The sequence below is a fragment of the Saccopteryx leptura genome, chromosome 1, assembly GCF_036850995.1.
Source record: "Saccopteryx leptura isolate mSacLep1 chromosome 1, mSacLep1_pri_phased_curated, whole genome shotgun sequence".
NCBI lineage: Eukaryota > Metazoa > Chordata > Mammalia > Chiroptera > Emballonuridae > Saccopteryx > Saccopteryx leptura.
The window spans coordinates 377,110,323-377,131,372 of NC_089503.1; the positions used below are offsets into that span (position 1 = coordinate 377,110,323).

At 57.0% G+C, this 21,050-nt stretch overlaps 1 protein-coding gene across 2 annotated transcripts; it reads left to right on the forward strand.

The window, feature by feature from the left end:
• Positions 1 to 52: 52 nt before the first annotated feature.
• CUL7 (cullin 7) lies at positions 53 to 19,795 on the forward strand. 2 transcript variants are annotated; one of them, XM_066359379.1, is made up of 26 exons: positions 53 to 479; positions 1,350 to 1,937; positions 2,693 to 2,844; positions 2,983 to 3,480; positions 4,274 to 4,412; positions 4,513 to 4,709; positions 5,006 to 5,237; positions 7,340 to 7,577; positions 7,659 to 7,764; positions 9,349 to 9,576; positions 9,850 to 9,940; positions 10,042 to 10,213; positions 10,352 to 10,457; positions 10,749 to 10,844; positions 11,015 to 11,190; positions 11,703 to 11,836; positions 12,175 to 12,354; positions 12,601 to 12,707; positions 12,800 to 12,982; positions 15,053 to 15,213; positions 15,380 to 15,596; positions 15,707 to 16,014; positions 17,395 to 17,542; positions 18,756 to 18,882; positions 18,966 to 19,171; positions 19,405 to 19,795. In XM_066359379.1, exons 2-26 carry the CDS (start codon positions 1,358 to 1,360, stop codon positions 19,726 to 19,728), a joined length of 5,106 nt encoding a protein of 1,701 aa, XP_066215476.1. In that variant the 5' UTR covers positions 53 to 479; positions 1,350 to 1,357; the 3' UTR covers positions 19,729 to 19,795. The 2 variants fall into 2 exon arrangements, with proteins under 2 accessions (XP_066215476.1, XP_066215477.1); XM_066359380.1 differs by having other exon boundaries at positions 55 to 479; positions 15,707 to 15,998; positions 17,397 to 17,542.
• The last annotated feature ends 1,255 nt before the right edge of the window (positions 19,796 to 21,050 follow it).

The window sequence follows — 21,050 nt, forward strand, 5'->3', positions numbered from 1 at the left end:
ACTTCCGGTGGCAGGAGGGAGCACGAAAAGGAAGAGGAAAGGGCGGTGCAGAGGAGGAGGTGCTGCGCGTCGCCGAGGTGGCACCCACGGCTCCTCCCCAGGGCTCTCCCAGGGCCCCTAGCTTTCCGCTGGGTGCAGCGGAAATAAGCAGAGGCTCTGGGAGGGTGGCTGAGCCCCCAGAGCTGGTGTGGGTACCATGGGTTCTGACCTGACCTGACTTGTCTCGGCGGTTCCACTCCGGCGCGTGCGCTGGTGGAGACAGTAGCCCTGCCCCTGGGCGCTGAATCCCTGCGCGCCACGCCCCCTGCCCGAACGTGTGTCTTACGGAAGCACGCCCCCTCCCGCCTCTCCGCCTCGACCCCCTTGGGGGGCCCAGGCGGGGCCCAAATCTCCGCCAGCCAGCATCGCCGCCATCATCTGCGCCGCGTCCCTAGCTCAGCGAAGGACAGGCCTTGCGCCAGGACTCCCATCGATCTAAGGTGGCCAGAGCCCCGCCGCGGCCCTCTGCCCCTACCCTGGGTCCCCCACCCACCCACTAGCCCGCCGATCCTTGCTCCGCACCCGACCTCGCGTTCCCCCATTCCACTGCACCTTGCGATTTTCGTTTATCCTGCCCAGCCACCCATTCCATCTTGTCGCGCGCCCCCGGGCTTCTCGGGTATGTGACGCTGGTCCTTCTAGCTTCGCGCCCCTCATCCATCGGGTCTCCTGGGCACTTTGCCCGGGGCTTCGCATTGCCTTTACAGGCCTTGCGTTACCCCAAAAGGTCTTGCTACTTCAGTGCCTCCAGTCATGGGCGCCTGCAGCCCACCAGCCCCTCCTAGCCCATCGCGCCTTGCACCCTACTCTTGGTCTCTCCTCCGCGACCTACACTCCTGGGCTTCAAGCATTGGAGCTAGCACCGCTTCCCACACACAATCCAGTGTTGCTCTCCAGCCCCCCCCCCCCCATGGTCCCCAACACCCAGCTCTGGGCTGCACATACCCCTTCCCAGGGCTGCCTCCACTTGTCCCAGTACCTTGGGATTCCCTTATAAACTCTAAGGCGGCCAAGGTGGCCCAGCCCCCACTGCCCCTTCTCGCTGCTCCAAACCGACCCACTGCAGGCTGTAGGACCTTAGATTGTCCTTTTAGCCCCCAAGTTTTCTATTCGCTCAGAACAAACACCCCAGTGTTCCTCTGCTTGGGCCGGCTCCACCCAGCCTGCCTCAGGCAGCTCCTGGGCCCTGCCATACCCCACCCAGCGCAACAGCTGGTGCCACATTTGCTTCCCCTCTCCTGGATGTCCTTGATTTTCTGACCTCCCTTCTCACACTCGCTTTCCTGTTCTCTTTTCCTTGTTTGTCCCAGGTGCCAGGATGGTGGGGGAGCTCCGGTACAGGGAATTCAGAGTGCCCCTGGGGCCTGGCTTGCACGCCTATCCTGATGAGCTGATCCGCCAGCGAGTGGGCCACACGGGGCATCTTGAGTACCAGATCCGCTGGCTCCTCCTCAGGCGTGGGGAGGATGGGGAGGGGGGCTCTAGCCAAGTGGACTGCAAGGCTGAGCACATCCTACTCTGGATGTCCAATGACGAGATCTATGCCAACTGCCACAAGATGCTGGGCGAGGACGGCCACATCATCGGGCCTTCCCAGGAGTCTGCAGGGGAGAATGGGGTCCTGGACAAATCTGTGCTGAGGGAGATGGAAACCGACGTGAAGTCCCTGATTCAGAGGGCCCTTCGGCAGCTGGAGGAGTGTGTGGGCACCATCCCTCCTGCTCCTCTGCTTCACACTGTCCACGTGCTCAGCGCCTACGCCAGCATTGAGCCCCTCACTGGGGTCTTCAGAGACCCCAGGGTCCTGGACTTGCTCATGCACATGTTGAGTAGTCCCGATTATCAGGTTCGCTGGAGCGCCGGCCGGATGATACAAGCCCTGGCCTCTCATGATGCTGGTGAGAAGCGCGGGGAGGGAGGGGGAGTAGGAGAGGGGCTGGGGCGGCTGAGGGCCTCACAGGATGCTATAACAGGAGCCTATGACCCCATCAGTAGGACATGATCTGTTTCCCTTCTCTCAGAGTTGGAAGAAAAGGAAGCAGGGAGGTAGGTATGGGCATCTCTGCAGAAAGAGGCAAGACTGAGTCCCCAAGAACCTCCATGCAAAGGAAGAGATGAGGTTTTATAAACTATTACAGGATATACATACATATATATATATATATTCATTCATATATGTGAAAAAGTAAATTTGGCTTTCAAAGGAAATCAGCAAACCTTATCATTCCTAGTTTGTGGTGGAAAAATAATTGGACTTTGCCTGACCAGGTGGAGTGCAATGGATAGAGCGTCAATCTGGGACATGGAGGACCCAGGTTCAAACAACCGAGGGCACCGGCTTGAGCCCAAGGTCTCTGGCTTGAGCAAGGGGTCACTCAGTCTGCTGTAGCCCCCCCCCCCCATCAAGGCACATATGAGAAATCAATCAATGAACAACTAAGATGCTGCAACGAAGAATTGCTGCTTCTCGTCTCTCTCCCTTCCTGTCTCCCTATCTGTCCCTCTCTCTGTCTCTCTGTCTCTGTCACACACACACACACACACATACAAAAAGAAAGAAAAATAATTGAACTAAGGGAGTGGGGATGTCTAGGAGAGATGCCTGGGAAAGGTGGGATTAGGGAGCAGTTATTGACTAGAGTGTGGGTTACAGGGACCCGTACCCAGATTCTCCTGTCACTGAGCCAGCAGGAGGCCATTGAGAAGCACCTGGATTTTGACAGCCGCTGTGCTCTGCTGGCTCTGTTTGCACAGGCCACGCTTTCCGAACATCCCATGTCTTTCGAGGGGATCCAGCTGCCACAGGTATTCTGTCGGGGGCATTGGGGATGGAGCCGTGAAGACCTAGGGACCAGGCCTTTACCCGTGTCCATAAAGGACCGTGTAGAGGGAGGGGCGAAGGCTGGGACAAAGGGGACATAGGGCAAAGGTTGTGTCCTACAGGTCCCAGGAAGGCTGCTCTTCTCCCTGGTGAAGCACTATCTGCACGTGACCTCCCTCTTGGATCAGCTGAATGACAGTACTGCAGAACTAGGCGGCCAGAACAGGTCTCCCGAAGAGCTGAGCAGGGAAAGGGGTCGGCTGGAGCTGGAATTCAGCATGGCCATGGGCACCCTGATCTCAGAGCTGGTACACGCCATGCGCTGGGACTGGGCCTCGAGCAGAGAGGGGCCCTTGGCTCGGTCCTCCTGTTCCATCTTCCAGCCCCAGCTGGCAGATGCAGGCCTGGGGCTGCCACCCGCCCAGGCCCGGCCCGCCCTCAGGAGGTCAAGGCGGTTCCGCCCTCGCTCTGAGTTCGCAAGCGGCAATACCTACGCCTTGTACGTGCGGGATACACTGCAGCCGGGGATGCGAGTGCGCATGCTGGATGACTACGAGGAGATCAGTGCTGGGGACGAGGGCGAGTTCCAGCAGAGCAACAGTGGGATGCCCCCCGTGCAGGTGAGCGAGGGAGCGCACGGTGCTGGGCACACCTGGGTGGGGACCCCTTTTTTTTCTTTTTAATTTATTGATTTTAGCGAGAGAGGAAGGGAGAGATACAGAGAAACAGGAACATTGAGTTCTTTCTGCATGTGCCCTGACCGTGGATCAAACCAGCAACCTCTGCACTTTGAGACAATGCTCTAACCAACTGAGCTATCCAGCCAGGGCCTTTTTCTTTTTCTTTCTCCTTTTTTTTTTTTTTTTGATAGAGTGAGAGGAAGGGAGAGATGGGACTGGCAACCTCAGCACTCCCGGGCGACGCCCCAGTCCCTGTACCCCAGTGCAGGGCTGTGGGGGATGTTTGGGGTGGCGCAGAGCTGGGGCTTCCATGCAGAGGGCTCCGGCAGGTTCCCCAAGGAGAACACCTCCAAGGGTCAGCAATTGAGAAGGGAGGCCATTTGGAGGACCAAGGAAATCTGGAGTTAGGAGGCTATGAGGTCAGGAAGACTCCCAGGAAGGAACTGATATAGCAAGACTTTCCCAAAGGCCAGGGCCAGGGAGACAGCGTGGCTGAGACCAGGAGGAAGTCTAGGTCATAAGCCATCAAGGACAGGTGAGAGGAGAGCCAGCCCCAGCACCGGTAGGGGCGGGCACCCTGGGTGTGGACTTGTGTTCTCACTATACCAGTGTTTGGCTGTCTAGAGCTTTTTCTACACCTGGCCAGTATGTGTGTCCTCATCAATGGGCCCCAGTCAGTCATGAATTGATCTCTCTATTCCCCTTTTCTCTCTTTTTTCCCCATGTCTCCTAGGTGCTGTGGGAATCGATAGGCCGCACCTATTGGGTACACTGGCACATGCTGGAGATCCTGGGTTTTGAGGAAGACATGGAGGACATCGTGGAGGCTGATGAGTACCAGCGGGCAGTGGGCAGCGGAGCCCAGGGTATAGGTGAGCCCAGAGAGGAAGCTGGAGGAAGCTCAGAGCACAGGAGCAATGGTCTGGCTGGGTGGGCAGTGACATCTCTGCACCCTGTGCCCCATGCCCATAGCCTTGCTCTCCTGGCGATGGAAACCCATGACCGAGCTCTATGCCGCGCCCTACGTGCCGCCGGAGGACGAAGATGCTGAGGAGAGCGAACACCTGACCCAGCCTGAATGGTGGGAGCTCCTCTTCTTCATCAAGAAGCTGGACGGACCAGACCATCAGGAGGTTCTCCAGATTCTCCAGGAGAACCTGGATGGGGAGGTAGAGTTGGCCCGGAGACACACGGAAGCTGGGGGGCTCCAGTGCGAGGGCTGGACTGTGACAGCATTTGGAAGGCTCAGGACGGGAGGTGGAGGTTGACAGTGGAAGGGGCTGAAGGGGAGGGGTCTAAAATGTCCGGAGGTGTTGGCAGGTTGTTTGAGAAGAGCCAGCTGCCAGCCGTGAGAGGCTCAGGATGCAGAGGCAACTACAGAGCCCCCGCCCCCCCACCAAGTGCCCCTGGAGCATCCGTGCTTGCAGGGTGGCTTGTAGTGAGAAGAGCTTCTCCCTGATGACAGATTCTGGATGACGAGATCCTGGCTGAGCTGGCTGTGCCCATCGAGTTGGCCCAGGACCTGCTGCTGGCACTGCCACAGCGACTTGATGACAGTGCTCTCAGGGACCTGCTCAACTGCCGCGTCTACCGGAAATACGTGCCCAAGGCTGTGGCGGGGCAGCTGGCTGACCCAGCCCTGCTGGAAGCCCAGGCCCAGCCTCCTCGGGAAGCAGCAGATGCAGCCCAAGCGGAAGGTGAGGCCCAGACAGACAGCCGCTCTGCCACGTGGCCTTGAGGAGGGTGCGAGCCAGGTGGTGACATGGCACTGCTGATTTTTGTGCAGTCCTGTCTGGAGGAGACGGAACCTTAGAGAGAAGCTCAAACTTAGAGGCAAGCAATGAATGAGAAAAGTAGACATTGTGCTCCCTCCAAAGAATGAGGGAGGATGTCAAGTTAGAAAATGGAGAGAATGTAAAAGCCTTCAAAAGCCCACCCCCCACATTTAATTTTTCCTATTGCAAAGAAAAACAAATTATTGCACTCTCTCAGATGTAGGGAAATGCTCGATTTTTGTGGTCAGGAAGCTGTTTTGCAATTTTAATGATATAAAATTTGTCATAAAGCTGTCTTTTTAAGTATATTATCAGATTCCAAAACCTAACTTATTTTTGTTAGGTTTTATTTATTCATTTTAGAGAGAGGAGAGAGAGAGAAGAGATAGAGGAGCAGGAAGCATCAACTCCAGTATGTGCCTTGACCAGGCAAGCCCAGGGTTTTGAACTGGTGACCTCACCATTCCAGGTCAAAGCTTTATCTACTGTGCCACCACAGGCCACACCCCCAAAACTTAACTTTTAAGGGGACAAAACAAATCAAAAAACATTTTTGCATTTTTGCCTGACCTGTGGTGGTGCAGTGGATAAAGCTTCGACCTGGAATGGTGAGGTCACCGGTTTGAAACCTTGTGTTTGCCCGGTCAAGGCACATCTGGGAAGAAACTACTACAAGTTGATGCTCCCCACTTCTCCCTGCTCTCTCTTTTTCTCTCTTAAAAAAAAAAAATTAGGAGAAATTAGGAAATAAGGTTAAGAGTTGCCTGACCTGTGGTGGCACAATGGATAAAGCGTCAGCCTGGAATGCTGAGGTCACCAGTTCGAAACCCTGGGCTTGCCTGGTCAAGGCACATATGAGAGTTGATGCTTCCTGCTCTTCCCCTCCACCTCTCTCCTCTCCAAAGTGAATAAATAAAATCTTTAAAAAGAGCCTGACCTGTGGTGGCGCAGTGGGATAAAGCGTCGACCTGGAAATGCTGAGGTTGCCGGTTCGAAACCCTGGCTTGCCTGGTCAAGGCACATATGGGAGTTGATGCTTCCAGCTCCTCCCCCCTTCTCTCTCTCTTTCTCTCTCTCCCTCTCTTCTCGAAAATGAATAAATTAAAAAAAAAAAATCTTTAAAAAGATAAAAAAGGCCCTGGCCAGTTGGCTCAGCGGTAGAGCGTCGGCCTGGCGTGCGGGGGACCCGGGTTCGATTCCCAGCCAGGGCACATAGGAGAAACGCCCATTTGCTTCTCCACCCCCCCCCCTCCTCTCTGTCTCTCTCTTCCCCTCCCGCACCCAAGGCTCCATTGGAGCAAAGATTGCCCGGGCGCTGGGGATGGCTCCTTGGCCTCTGCCCCAGGCGCTAGAGTGGCTCTGGTCGTGGCAGAGCGACCCCCCCAGAGGGGCAGAGCATCGCCCCCTGGTGGGCAGAGCGTCGCCCCTGGTGGGCGTGCCGGGTGAATCCGGTCGGGCGCATGCGGGAGTCTGTCTGACTGTCTCTCCCCGTTTCCAGCTTCAGAAAAATACAAAAAAAAAAAAAAAAAGATAAAAAAGATTAAGAGTTACAAATCGCCTGACCAGGCAGTGACTCAGTGGATAGAGCATTGCACAAGGACATGGAGGACCCATGTTTAAAACCCTGAGGTCGCCAGCTTGAGCGCGGGCTCACCAGCTTAAGTGTGACATTGCTGGCCTGAGCATGGGATCATAGACATGACCCCATGGTTGCTGGCTTGAACTCAAAGGTTGTTGGCTTGAAGTCCAAAGGTCGCTGGCTTGAGCAAGGGTTCACTCAATCTGCTGTAGCCCCCTCGCCCCCAGTCAAGACATATGAGAAAGCAATCAATGAACAATTAAGGTCCGGCAACTATGAGTTGATGCTTCTCATCTCTCTCCCTTCCTGTCTGTCTGTCCCTTTCTGTCTCTCTCTCTCTGTCTCTCATGTCTCTGCCACAAAAAAAAAAGTTACAAATCTATCGTTTTCTGATCCTTCATAACACTAAGAGTGGCCGATTCTTGTGACTTTCCTCATCCTATAGCAAAAGACCCTCCGACGCAGTGTCCCGGCAGCCCCCTGAAACATCTGGTGGAGGGGTCTGGGCCGGCTGGGAAGATTGTCCTGGATCTGGCACAAGCGCTCAGCGCCGAGGGGACCCAGGAGAGCGAGGTCAAGCCGCTGCTATTGCGGCTGCAGCGGCAGCCCCGGCCCTTCCTCATGCTGATGCAGAGCCTCGACACTCCAGCGGCCAACAGGGCCCTGCACCTGGCTGTTCTGAGGTGATGGGGTGCGGAGGGGCGGGGCAGGCACAGGGGCCACCGAGGCTGGCCACACAGCTCTCCTCCCGCTCCTTTCCCCAGAGTCCTGATGCGTCTGGTGGACTTCCCTGAGGCACTGCTGCTCCCCTGGCATGAGGCCATGGATGCCTGCATGGCCTGCCTGCGGTCCCCAGACACTGACCGAGAGGTACTCTGCCTTGCTCTGGGGACATGCTGAAAGTGGAGGACACAAGGTGGCCTCTGATGAGGCAGACCACCTGGGTGGGGCTCTGAAGGGCATGGTAGAACCTTTCTGCCCTTGGTTTGGGTTTTGTTTTGTTTTTGTTTGTTTTTTTGTATTTTTCTGAAGCTGGAAACGGGGAGGCAGTCAGACAGACTCCCGCATGCGCCCGACCGGGATCCACCCAGCACGCCCACCAGGGGGTGATGCTCTGCCCATCTGGGGCGTTGCTCTGTTGCAACCAGAGCCATTCTAGCGCCTGAGGTAGAGGCCACAGAGCCATCCTCAGCGCCCGAGCCAACTTTGCTCCAATGGAGCCTTGGCTGCGGGAGGGGAAGGAGAGGGGGAGGGGTGGAGAAGCAAATGGGCACTTCTCCTGTGTGCCCTGGCCGGGAATTGAACCCAGGAGTCCTGCACGCCAGGCCGACGCTCTACCACTGAGCCAACCGGCCAGGGCGGGTTTTGTTTTTTAAGTTGAATATTATTGCTTTAAAAAGGTATATATTCACATAGTTCACAAATCAAAACGATATAACAAAGTATACACTGAGTATTCTCCCTCCCTCCCAAATCCCTGTTTTCCCAGTGACACTCCACCCCACTCCTTAGTGGTCACCAGTTGTATCAATTCATAAGTCTTGCCTGTGTTTCCTTATGCAAATATAAACAAACCCAAATGTATGATCTCATTTACCATCTCTAATTCTTTTTTAAGATTTTATGTATTCACTTTAGAGAGAGGAGAGATAGAAAAGGGGGGAGGAGGAGCGGGAAGCATCAACTCCTAGTTGCTTCCCATATGTGCCTTGACCGGGCAAGCCTAGGGCTTCCAACCGGTGACCTCAGTGTTTCCAGGTCAACGCTTTATCTGTTGCGCCACCACAGGTCAGGTGCCACCTCCTTTTTCACACAAAAGGTTATGTCCATATTATATTAAGAGCCTCAATGGCTCTCTTTTTGTTACGCCTGTAGCGGGTAGGGGGATAAAGGAGGCAGAAGGGACTGTCACATTCCAGACTCCCCTGCCACAAAGACATCCTGGGCACAGAAGGCTAGGGACAGGATCAGAGAACTGGGGTCATGGTGGCAGTGGACATCTGCAGGACACACCTTCAGCTGTTACCTAGATTTGAGTTTCTGAGATGGACTCACTGAGTGTGCGTACACACATCGGGGCCCTCTCAGTCCCTCCTTGCTGACAGATGTTTGCTTAGTGCCTGAGGATCTCAAAATGCAGCCCCACAGCTGGCTCTGGGGACAGGTGGGCCTGAAAAGAAACAGGCTGGGATGCTCTCCTATTGCACACATGATCAGTAGTTGAGAACCCCAGGGGGGCAGGGCCTCTCCAGGCTTTTCTGTTTCAGTTTGTATTTGGTGGTTCTCTCGCTCTGCACAGCTCTCGTGTCTACCCCATCCCTGTCTTTTCACTTCCTCACTGTCTTGTTCATTGCAGGAGCCGCAGCACCCAGCACACAGCGAGTGTATAGTAAACACTAGTGCAGATGCCGTTGTGACCGGTACCTTTATTCACCTCCTCTGCCGCCTTCCCAGGTGCTCCAGGAACTGATCTTCTTCCTGCACCACCTGGCCTCTGTGAGCAGGGACTATGCTGTGGTGCTCAATCAGCTGGGAGCCCGAGATGCCATCTCCAAGGCCCTGGAAAAGCACTTGGGAAAGCTGGATCTGGCTCAGGAGCTGCGTGACATGGTGTTCAAGTGTGAGAAGCATGCCCACCTCTACCGGAAACTCACCACCAACATCCTTGGAGGCTGTATCCAGGTCAGGAGGAAGGACGGGAGACGCTTGTGGGTTCACAGCTGGGTAAGAATATAAAACCTGAGCCGCGGAGGGGACAGGGTGTGCTTCTGAATTTGGGAAAGGTGGGTGAGTCTAGTAAACCGGGGGGCGTCCGTCCTCTGTGTCTCTGCTGCCCCTGGACCTGCTCTGGCAGTGTTATGAGGAAGTCCCATTGCTGCTGGGTCTTTCTCCATATGTGTTTCTCCATGTTCCTCCCCCCTCCCTCTGCCCTTCTCTCTGATGTTCCGGCTACAGATGGTGCTGGGTCAGATCGAAGACCACAGACGAACCCACCGACCTATCAGCATCCCCTTCTTTGATGTGTTCCTCAAATATCTGTGTCAGGGTTCGTGCCTGTCCCCACATTACTCCATATCCCCATACCTACATCTGTTTTCCCTCCACACCTACTAGGCTGTGACCGCCACCCCTTCCCACTGCCCCCAGGCTCCAGTGTGGAAGTGAAGGAGGACAAGTGCTGGGAGAAGGTGGAGGTGTCCTCCAACCCGCAGCAGGCCAGCAAGCTGACGGACCGCAACCCCAAGACCTACTGGGAGTCCAACAGCAGCACCGGCTCCCACGCCATCACCCTGCACATGCGCCAAGGTGTCCTCATCAGGTAACACGCTTCGTGCATATGTTGGCCACACCTACACTTTCTCACACTTTCCCTGTGTTGTCAAAGGGTCCCCTTGGTTCTGTTTACAAGGGCAGGACTGGTTCCAGTTCCAATTTGGTTCCTCTTCCCTGCTCCCAGGCAGCTGACCCTGATGGTGGCTAGCAAAGACTCAAGCTACATGCCGGCCAGGGTGGTGGTGTTCGGGGGCGACAGCACCAGCTCTCTTAACACAGAACTCAACTCGGTAGGGAGCCCTCTGCCGTTAGGCCACCCCTCACTGGATCAACCCTCCCAGCCAGCCTCCTACCTTTCTCCTTGTTTTGTGCCCCATGGAAAGTAGAGACCTCTGTCCCTGTGTGAGTGTAGTGGCATCAGACCCTGTACAGTGAGGGTGGCCTTCGCACCCTTTCATCGGGACCAGACATAGCCCGGGGCTGGGGAAGGGAGGGACACAGCGAGGGGACAGGAACAGGCTGTGCTGTCAGCACTCTTATCCACACATGTCGAGGTGACAGCCCTCCCTATCCCCTGCCAGGTCAATGTGATGCCCTCCGCCAGCCGGGTGATCATCCTGGAGAACCTCAACCGCTTCTGGCCCGTCATCCAGATTCGCATAAAGCGCTGCCAGCAGGTGGGGCGAGGGCAGGGGTGTGAGGTGTGGCCTCTAACTGCTGTAGTCTTGGGCCAGGGCTCCAGCCCGGGTCATGGGCAGCTCCAAGAGTGAGGCACAAGGGTGTGGCTGACTCCAGCCCATCATGAAGAGAGTGTGGATGGGTAAAAACACACCTGTGTGCCCTGCAGGGTGGCATCGACACACGCATCCGGGGGCTGGAGGTCCTGGGCCCCAAGCCCACGTTCTGGCCAGTGTTCCGGGAGCAGCTGTGTCGACACACACGCCTCTTCTACATGATTCGGTCACAGGCCTGGAGCCAAGACATAGCGGAGGACCGCAGGAGCCTCCTGCACCTGAGTTCCAGGTGTGTGCGAGTGTGTGTGTGTGCCTGTGTGTGTGCAGGTGAGAGGATCGCAGAGGCCGCTGGGCGGGTTCTATGGAGGGTGTAAGATAGAGAGGGAACCCGCTTGGGGAGGGGCTGCCATGTTTACATTTTGGGGATGGAAGGAAAGAAGAAAGAGATTTGCCTAACCTGTGCTTGCTCAGTAGATAGACCATTGACCTGGAACGCTGAGGTTGCTGGTTTGAAACCCTGGGCTTGCCCGGTCAAGACACATATGGGAGTTGATGCTTCCTGCTCCTCCCCCCTTCTCTCTCTCTCTCTAAAATCAATAAATAAAATCTTGAAAAAAAAATTTCTCTGGTAGGCTGGGCATGGGATGTGCCAGTTAACAAACATATGGGGAGTTGTTAAGTACTGAGTCGGGAGGATTTGGTCTGGTTGCTGGGGTGAGCTGGCAGTCTCAGTCTGGTTGGACAGTGGGGTCACTTATGCCTTGAGCCCCTGACACCTTCCTCCTCCATCCTCATCCCCAGACTCAACGGGGCACTGCGCCAGGAGCAGAATTTTGCTGATTACTTCCTCCCTGATGATGAAGCCGCCCAAGCACTGGGCAAGACCTGCTGGGAGGCCCTGGTCAGCCCCCTGGTGCAGAACATCACCTCCCCCGGTAACCATCCTGAGCCCCAGCCCCCTTTACCATCCCGGTGTTGCCCCACTCACCGGCCTCTTCTTGCTCCACCCTAGAGCCACCCGGCTTGTGCTCGTGGCACTTTTGGGACCTGCGCGTGTGTTTGGAACCCCAGTGCCCCCGTTCTCACAGCCCAGGGGCCACCTCCTTCCCCATGTCTCTCAGGTGCCAGCTGACACCATAAGATCAGGAGGGGCTTTGCCACCTCTCTCCCCCTTCTCAGTCTGTCTAGTTGCTCGTTCTCCACGCTCGTCTTGCAGCCTCTGCCACTGTCCTGGAGACATGCCCTGCCTTGGCTTGTTTTCCCTGCCCTCTAGATGAGGACGGCGTCAGCCCCCTGGGCTGGCTGCTGGACCAGTACCTGGAGTGTCGGGAGGCTGCCCACAACCCCCAGAGCCGTGCAGCAGCTTTCTCCTCGAGGGTACGCCGCCTCACCCACCTGCTGGTGCACGTGGAGCCCTGTCAGGTGCCCCCCGCGGGGATGGCCACTCAGCCCAGTGAGTACCAGGGAGTCCAGGTGGGAACTTGGTTAGGGGCCCCGCCCTGTGCATCCCCACTCACAGGCTCCGGCTTCTCCCCTTCTCCCCCACCCTCCGCACGTGCTCAGACTATCCATCTTTCAGATGTGTGTCTCCCTCACCCAGGAGCATCATTTGGGATGGTAGCATGTCAGGAAAGGCCCCAGGGCTCACCCTTGAATGGCTTCCCCCACCTTGTCTCTGTCCCTCCCTCTGTCTCCACAGAGGACAGAAACAGAAGCCACAGCTGGAGCTCTCTAGCCACCGGGGGCCTTCCCAGCAGCATCGTAAAAAACCTGACCCGCTGCTGGAAGGCTGCTGTGGAGGAGCAGGTGAGCAGGGGCGGGGCAGGGCGGGGGCGGGCATGGAATCAGAACTGCGGCAGGTTGGATTGCCTCCTCACGCTGCTGCGCCATCTCCGCAGGTGAACAGTTTTCTGACCTCACACTGGCGAGATGATGACTTTGTGCCACGCTACTGCGAACACTTTAATAAACTGCAGAAGTCGAGCTCCGAGCTGTTTGGGCCACGGGCAGCCTTCTTGCTGGCGCTGCAGAACGGCTGTGCTGGGGCCTTGTTGAAGCTCCCGTTTCTCCGAGCTGCCCACGTAAGCCTCCCGCCCTCGCCTCCGCCTCTTCCCCAGATTCTGCCTCCCCCACCCCCTCCAGATGCCCCCCCTCCATGCCCATTCAACAAGCAACGTGTATCAGCATATGACCACGGTATCAACAATTCAAAGAAAAATAGTGACCCCCAACACGCTGTCCTCTCTGTCTTGACATACTTTCTCCCGTTTGAATGCATGCTTTAAGGGTTTACTCACGAGTAGCTGAAATGCTTTATCCTGTTTCCCTTGATGACTACATTTAAAAGCCTCTCCCAATGTTGTTTGCCCTCATTTTTTATTTGTGCATAAATTCCATCTAATGAATACTATAACTTACCCATTCCCATCATCCTATAAATATTTAACAGGCGCTTAAAATGTGTCAGGCACTATGATAAGAGCTGAAGATAGACAAAGTTCCTCCCTTTAAAAACTTATAGTCTTGGCCCTGGCCGGTTGGCTCAGTGGTAGAGCGTCGGCCTGGCGTACAGAAGTCCCGGGTTCGATTCCCGGCCAGGGCACATAGGAGAGGCGCCCATCTGCTTCTCCACCCCTCCCCCTCTCCTTCCTCTCTGTCTCTCTCTTCCCCTCCCGCAGCGAGGCTCCATTGGAGCAAAGATGGCCCGGGCGCTGGGAATGGCTCCTTGGCCTCTGCCCCAGGCACTAGAGTGGCTCTGGTCGCAACAGAGCGATGCCCCGGATGGGCAGAGCATCGCCCCCTGGTGGGCATGCCGGGTGGATCCCGGTCGGGCGCATGCGGGAGTCTGTCTGACTGTCTCTCCCTGTTTCCAGCTTCAGAAAAATACAAAAACAACAACAACAACAAAAAAAAACTTATAGTCTTGTCCCTGGCCAGTTAGTTCAGTCTGTTAGAGCATCCTCCCAAAACGACAAGGTTGCGGGTTCAATCCCTGATCAGGGCACACTTGGAAAGCAACCAGTGAATGCACAAATAAATGGAATAACAAATGAATGCTTCCCTTCCCCCTCCCCTCTCTCCTTCCTCTCTCTGTCTCTTAAAAAAAAACACACACACACACACAAAAATATACTTACAGTCTTGCCCAACTTGTGGTGGTGCAGTGGAACAAGTGTTGACCTGACTGCTGAGGTTTGAAACCCCAGGCTTGCCCGGTCAGGGGCAGACAGGAAGCAAGTATGAGTTGATACTTCCCACTTCTCCTCCACCGCCTTTCTCTCTCTCTCTCTCTCTCTGTCTCTCTCTCCCCCCCCCGCTCTCCCCCTCCTTTTCCTCCCTAAATTAAATAAATAAAATCTTAAAAAACAGAAAAAACTTCTAGTCTTCTAGAAAAGACACAGAATTAAGCAAATGATAACTAAAATGTGATAGGCTCTCTGATAAGCAGAGAATGGTACAAGGGGAGCGTGAGACGGCAGCTCAGTAACCCTGCAGTGTGACCGTCTTTGTACACAGAACTTATTCCCTCATATTAAATTCTTTTTTTTTTTTTTCATTTTTCCGAAGCTGGAAACGGGGAGGCAGTCAGACAGACTCCCGCATGCCCGACCGGGATCCACCCGGCATGCCCACCAGGGGGCGATGCTTTGCCCCTCTGGGACGTGCTCTGTTGCGTCCAGAGCCATTCTAGCGCCTGAGGCAGAGGCCACAGAGCCATCCCCAGCACCCGGGCTATCTTTGCTCCAATGGACCCTCGCTGCGGGAGGGGAAGAGAGAGACAGAGAGGAAGGAGAGGGGGAGGGGTGGAGAAGCAAATGGGCGCCTCTCCTGTGTGCCCTGGCCGGGAATCGAACCCGGGACTCCTGCACGCCAGGCCGACGCTCTACCGCTGAGCCAACCGGCCAGGGCCTCATATTAAATTCTTGTTGTTAGTTTGACTTTCAGACATGCTTTATATAAAAAAACACATCATAATTATTAATATTGTTGAGTTGCCCGATTGTTAATGACTTTATAAAACAGTTTCGTGAAAGTGTTGAGCAACTTACCAAGCGCTGACCGTTCATGTTCATGGTGCGGGCCTCGCCGCACTGCCCCACTGCCCACCTCCACGCGCCCCTTCTCGGTTTCCCTGTCTTCCCGCCGCCCAGGTGAGCGAGCAGTTTGCCCGGCACATTGACCAGCGGATTCAGGGCAGCCGGATTGGGGGGGCTCGGGGGATGGAGATGCTGGCGCAGTTGCAGCGGTGCCTGGAAACCGCCCTGGTTTTCTCTGGCCTGGAGATCGCCACCACCTTCGAGCATTACTACCAGTGAGTGCGCACCTGCGCAGTGAGCCCTGGGGGAGGCAGGATGGCAGTGGCGGGGCGGCGCAAGGGGCCTGGGTGTCTGGGGTCCGGGAAGACCTGGGGCCTGGAGCGGGAGGCCGGGCGGAGCCCAGTGCCACGCTGAGACTGGCCCGGGCTGTGTGCGCTGCAGGCACTACATGGCGGACCGGCTCCTGAGCCTGGGCTCGAGCTGGCTGGAGGGCGCTGTGCTGGAGCAGATCGGCTCCTGCTTCCCCAGCCGCCTCCCCCAGCAGATGCTGCGGAGCCTGAGCACCTCGGAGGAGCTGCAGCGCCAGTTCCACGTCTACCAGCTCCAGCGGCTGGATCAGGAACTCCTCAAACTGGAGGACACAGAGAAGAAGATACAGGTGGGGGCCAGGGAAGGGATGAGCGGGTGGGAGGCTAGGGAAGAAGAGCGCGCAGAGCAGACCAGAGGCGGCTCACCGGCGTTGGGGGGGACCTTGTGTTCCTTCTTCAGGTGGGTCATGAGGCCAGCGGCAAGGAGCAGGAGAGAGAGGGCGAAGAAGCAGCCTGGGAAGCTGGGGCAGCAGGTGCCGCAGGTGGGACGGGGGCAGTGGAGGAGGAGGAGGAGGAGGAGGAGGAGAATGAGGACCTCTACTACGAAGGGGCAATGCCGGAAGTGTCTGTGCTCGTCTTGTCAGCACGCTGCTGGCCCACTGCTTCCATCTGCCACACGCTGAACCCCAGAACCTGCCTGCCCTCCTACCTGAGGGGCACTTTGAACCGATACTCCAACTTCTACAACAAGAGTAAGGAGAGAGGCAGAGGGAACTGGGGACTGGGAAGAGATTGGCACACGGGGCAAGAACCTGGGGTTAGGGTGGATTTGAGAAGAAAGGGCAGGAGCTTAGGTTTGGGTAGGGGTGGGCTATCAGGCATCAGATCCCCAGACTATTGGTGTTTCTGCCCATAAAATAAGAACCAGGACTCTCGCCTGACCAGGCGGTGGCGCAGTGGATAGAGCATCAGACTGGGACACGGAGGACCCAGGTTCGAGACTCCAAGGTCACCAGCTTGAGCGTGGGCTCATCTGGTTTGAGCAAAAGCTCACCAGCTTGGACCCAAGGTCGCCGGCTCGAGCAAGGGGTTACTCGGTCTGCTGAAGGCCCGCGGTCAAGGCACATATGAGAAAGCAATCAATGAACAACTAAGGTGTTGCAATGAAAAACTAGTGATTGATGCTTCTCATCTCTCCGTTCCTGTCTGTCTGTCCCTGTCTATCCCTCTCTCTGACTCTGTTTCTGGGGGGGGAAAAAAGACCCAGGACTCTTTTTTTTTTTTTCCTTTTTGTGACAGAGACAGAGAAAGGAATAGATACGGACAAACAGGAAGGGAGAGAGATAAGAAGCATCAATTCTTCGTTGTGGCACCTTAGTTATTCATTGATAGCTTTCTCGTATGTGCCTTGACCGGGGGCTCCAGCTGAGCCATTGATCTTGGGCTCAAGACAGCCACCTTTGGGCTCAGGCCGGTGAGCCCATGCTCAAGCCGGATGAGCCCATGCTCAAGCCAACAAGCTTGGGGTTTTAGACTTGGGTCTTCCGCGTCCCAGTCCAATACTCTATCCACTGTGTCACTGCCTGGTCAGGCAAGACCCAGGACTCTCCTTGTGGGAGGTGAGAGGAATGGAGGCAGGAGGCAGCAGAGGCCAGCAGAAAGGACTCTTATCTCTCCCTCAGTGGTGGGTGTATAGATCCTGGTCAGTCACTGTAATCCAAGCTGCCCCCAGGGGCTGGTCCAGGGCTGGGCAGCAAAAATGGAGGGGGAAGGGAATTAGATCTGCCATCAGGGAGTCCCAGACTAACAGGGGAGACATGTCTTCTCTCTCAGGGATAGTCCAGGTGATGAGAGAGCCCCTGTTCTTCCTTACTTAATGGTTTTGTCTCCCCCCCCAAAATGAGGAACTCCTCGAAGGTACTGACTAGAGCCCACATGGTACAGGGCTAGGCTCACGGCGGGCTCCCAGATGCCTGAGGCTCACCTGAGCGGCAGCAGAAGGCTGAGCTCTGAGTGTCCACAAATGCTGGGCTGCATGCTCTGCAGAGACTAGCGGGGTTCAAAGCTCACCCAACGGTGTGCCCTCCCCAAACCCAACTCCCCTCCTTGCCCTGCTCTTTGTCTCCCTCCTCCTCCCTGGTCCTTCTCAGGTCAGAGCTACCCTGCGCTGGAGCCGGGCCCGCAGAGGCGGCTGCAGTGGACGTGGCTGGGCCGGGCTGAGCTGCAGTTTGGGGACCAGACCCTGCATGTGTCCACCGTGCAGATGTGGCTGCTGCTATATCTCAACGACCTGGAGGTGGCCCAGCTCTCTGTGCCTCCCTGCTCTCTGTGCCTCCCTGCTCTCTGCCCCTCCCTGCTCTCTCCTTCCCTGCTCTCTCCTCACTCCCTGCTCTCTCCCCCTCCCTGCTCTCTCCTCACTCCCTGCTCTCTCCCCCTCCCTGCTCTCTCCCCCTCCCTGCTCTCTCCTCACTCCCTGCTCTCTCCCCCTCCCTGCTCTCTCCCCCTCCCTGCTCTCTCCCCCCTTCCTACTCTCCCCCTCCCTGCTCTCTCCTCACTCCCTGCTCTCTCCCCCCTCCCTACTCTCTCTTCCTTCCTACTCTCTCCCCCTCCCTACTCTCCCCCTCCCTGCTCTCTCCCCCTCCCTGCTCTCTCCCCCTCCCTGCTCTCTCCCCCCTCCCTGCCCCTCCCTGCTCTCTGCCCCTCACTGCTCTCTCCCCCCTCCCTACTCTCCCTCTCCCTGCTCTCTCCCCCTCCCTGCTCTCTCCCCCTCCCTACTCTCCCCTTCCCTGCTCTCTCCCCCTCCCTGCTCTCTCCCCCTCCCTGCTCTCTCCTCACTCCCTGCTTTCTCACCCCCCTTGTCTCCCCCTCTCTGCTCTCTCCCCCTCCCTGTTCTCTCCCCCTCCCTGCTCTCCCTCCCTCCCTGCTCTCCCTCCCTCCCTGCTCTCTCCTCCCTCTCTGCTCTCTCCTCCCTCCCTGCTCTCTCCTCCTTCCTGCTCTCTCCCCCTCCCTGCTCTCTCCCCCTTCCTGCTCTCTCCTCCCTCCCTGCTCTCTCCCCCCTCCCTACTCTCCCCTCCCTGCTCTCTCCCCCCTCCCTACTCTCCCCTCCCTGCTCTCTCCCCCATCCCTGCTCTCTGCCCCTCACTGTTCTCTTCCCCCTCCCTGCTCTCTCCTCCCTCCCTGCTCTCTCCTCCCTCCCTGCTCTCTCCCCCTCCCTGCTCTCTCCCCCCTCCCTGCTCTCTCCTCCCTCCCTGCTCTCTCCCCCTCCCTGCTCTCCCCTCCCTGCTCTCTCCTCCCTCCCTGCTCTCTCCCCCCTCCCTGCTCTCTGCCCCTCACTGTTCTCTTCCCCCTCCCTGCTCTCCCCCTCCCTACTCTCCCCTCCCTGCTCTCCCCCCTCCCTGCTCTCACCCCCCTTGTCTCCCCTTTCTTCCTAAACTTTGACTCCCATCCTCCCCTCCCCCCTTCCCACCCACGCCGTGGGAAGCCCTGACTGTCCCCTGCTCTTCTCCAAGGCGGTCTCCGTGGAGAGTCTGCTGGAGCTCTCGGGGCTCTCTCCAGACACGCTGCAGCAGGCGATTGGGTTTCTTACCTCTTCAAGAGGCCCCCTGGACCTTCACGAGCCAAAGGATGTCCCAGGAGGTATGGATTTAGGGCCGAGAGGCCTGAGTGAGGTCCAGTTGTCATCAGAGGCCGCCCCGCCGAGTGACCAATGCTTATTTCAGGTGTTCTCAAGATTCGAGATGACAGCGAGGAGCCCAGGCCAAGGAGGGGCAACGTGTGGCTCATCCCACCTCAGACATACCTGAAAGCTGAGGGTGAAGAGGGCCGGAACCTGGAGAAGAGACGGAACCTTCTGAGCTGCCTCATCGTCCGCATCCTCAAAGCCTACGGGGATGGGGGGCTGCACATTGACCAGCTTGTCTGCCTGGTAGGCGGGGTGGGCAGTGGCTGAGGGAGCCCTGGGGGGTGCGGTCCACAGGGATGCTAGGTCCATATTGGAAGCCCCTGGTTCACTGTGGTGCCTGTAGGTGTGTGAGCTTGGGTTGCACCTGGTGTCCTTAGAGCTTTCCTCCCTGGCAGCTTGTGCTTGGAGTGGAAACTAGACGTGGCCTGAAGCCCGGTGTCTGTGACCTATTGTTCCCCCTTCCTTCTCTGTACCAGGTGCTGGAGGCCTGGCAGAAGGGCCCGTGTCCTCCCAGGGGTCTGGTCAGCAGCCTGGGCCGGGGGTCTACCTGCAACAGTGCCGACGTCCTTTCTAGCATCCTGCACCTGGTGGGCAAAGGCACGGTGAGACGCCACGAAGACCGGCCCCAGATGCTGTCCTATGCAGTCCCTGTGACTGTGATGGAGCCTCACACCGAGTCCCTGAACCCGGGCTCCTCAGGCCCCAACCCACCCCTCACCTTCCACACCCTGCAGATTCGGTCTCGGGGTGTGCCCTATGCCTCCTGCACTGCCACCCAGAGCTTCTCTACCTTTCGGTAACCCTGGAGATGGGATCGGGGCTAGGCAGGGCCGGGCTTTCTACAGAAATAAAGTGCAGGCATGCGTGTGTGGCCTGTGTGGTGACTGCTAGGGACCTTACAGGGGCAGGGAGGGCCTCGCTGGCTGAAAGGGAAGGAGTCCTCTGGTTCCAAGTCTGTCTCAGGCTTCACCAGGAGTCACAGCTAGGGTGAGGATGACAGCCTGGGGTGGCAGGAGCCGGTTGTGGTGAGCACCCCCCTCTTGGCAGGGGGTTAAATGGACAAGGTTGGCTCTCTGCCCCTTTTCAAAGGGTGTGTGGTCAGAAGCACATTGAGCTACCTGGCAGGCTGGAGACTCAAGCCCATCTTGTCACGTGCAGGGCGGCATGTAACTTGGGCAGACTATCAAACTGTCAAGCTGGGTTCCATTTACCTTCTTTGTGGAATTGGACAAGTAACTATAGGATTCTGACAAGCACCAGGTGCCAGAGCATTTGACATGGTGAAGGTTTTGCAAGTGGCCACCATACCCAGCAGTAAGTACACCTCCCTAGGTAAGGTTGACAGGGGGAAGGTGATATAAAAGCTCCTTGCAGGCACCCCGGAGAGCCTGAATTTGTCCCCTGCCCGGACCCTTTGGGATCCGGGTTGGAAGCAGACCCGGATGGAACTGCAGCTGCACAGGCTCCTCCTCATTGCCCCTCTTCTGGCCGTGCAGAGCTGCCCACTGTCAGCAAAGCCAGACCCCAGCTAGCCCCGTAGGCAAGTCTGTGCTGCTATGATCGACTCCCCTGGCACCACCCACAGGAGCAGGGCAGGGCAATCTAAGGGTCCTGTGCCAGGGGTGGAGCTCTGCCTCTTGGCAGGGGCCAGTTGGCGAGGAGGGAAGGAGTGACCCAGGCATCCTGAGTCCATGGTTCTTGCAGCCAAGAAGTGACTAGGAGAAAGCGACCCAAGAAAGGAGGTAGCTGAAGTGTTGAGTCAGGTGGTGAGAGAGGGCACGGAGGCCAGACAGCGAGAACTGGGTGCCACCCAGGACTGAGCTTTGGAATAGAATCTGTAAGGGAAGAAGGTCAGGGATTTGAAGCATCAGTGTGTCCAGGTCAAGACAAGCCAGAGGGCCAACAGGGTGGACACAGAGGGCCTGTGTTTGCTTTGCTCTGCAGTATGGCAGCCCCACGGTGCTGTCAGTAGTTCTCACAGCAGAACCATCCTGATGGTTCGCGCTATTCCACAAGGCAGCAGACAGGCAGGCAGCAAAGGGCTTGGGCTGCAGGGGCCTCAGGGCACTAGGGCTGCTGCAGTTACTCACTTGGGTGTCTCTACCTTTGCCAGACAGAATGG

Bases quoted from the DNA above. Each gene is read 5' to 3' on its own strand.
- CUL7 (XM_066359379.1), top strand. From the start codon at position 1,358: ATGGTGGGGGAGCTCCGGTACAGGGAATTCAGAGTGCCCCTGGGGCCT. The intron at 3,481-4,273 runs GTGAGCGAGGGA...CATGTCTCCTAG, and splicing joins GTGGGATGCCCCCCGTGCAG to GTGCTGTGGGAATCGATAGG. The intron at 15,214-15,379 runs GTGAGTGCGCAC...TGTGCGCTGCAG, and splicing joins ACCTTCGAGCATTACTACCA to GCACTACATGGCGGACCGGC.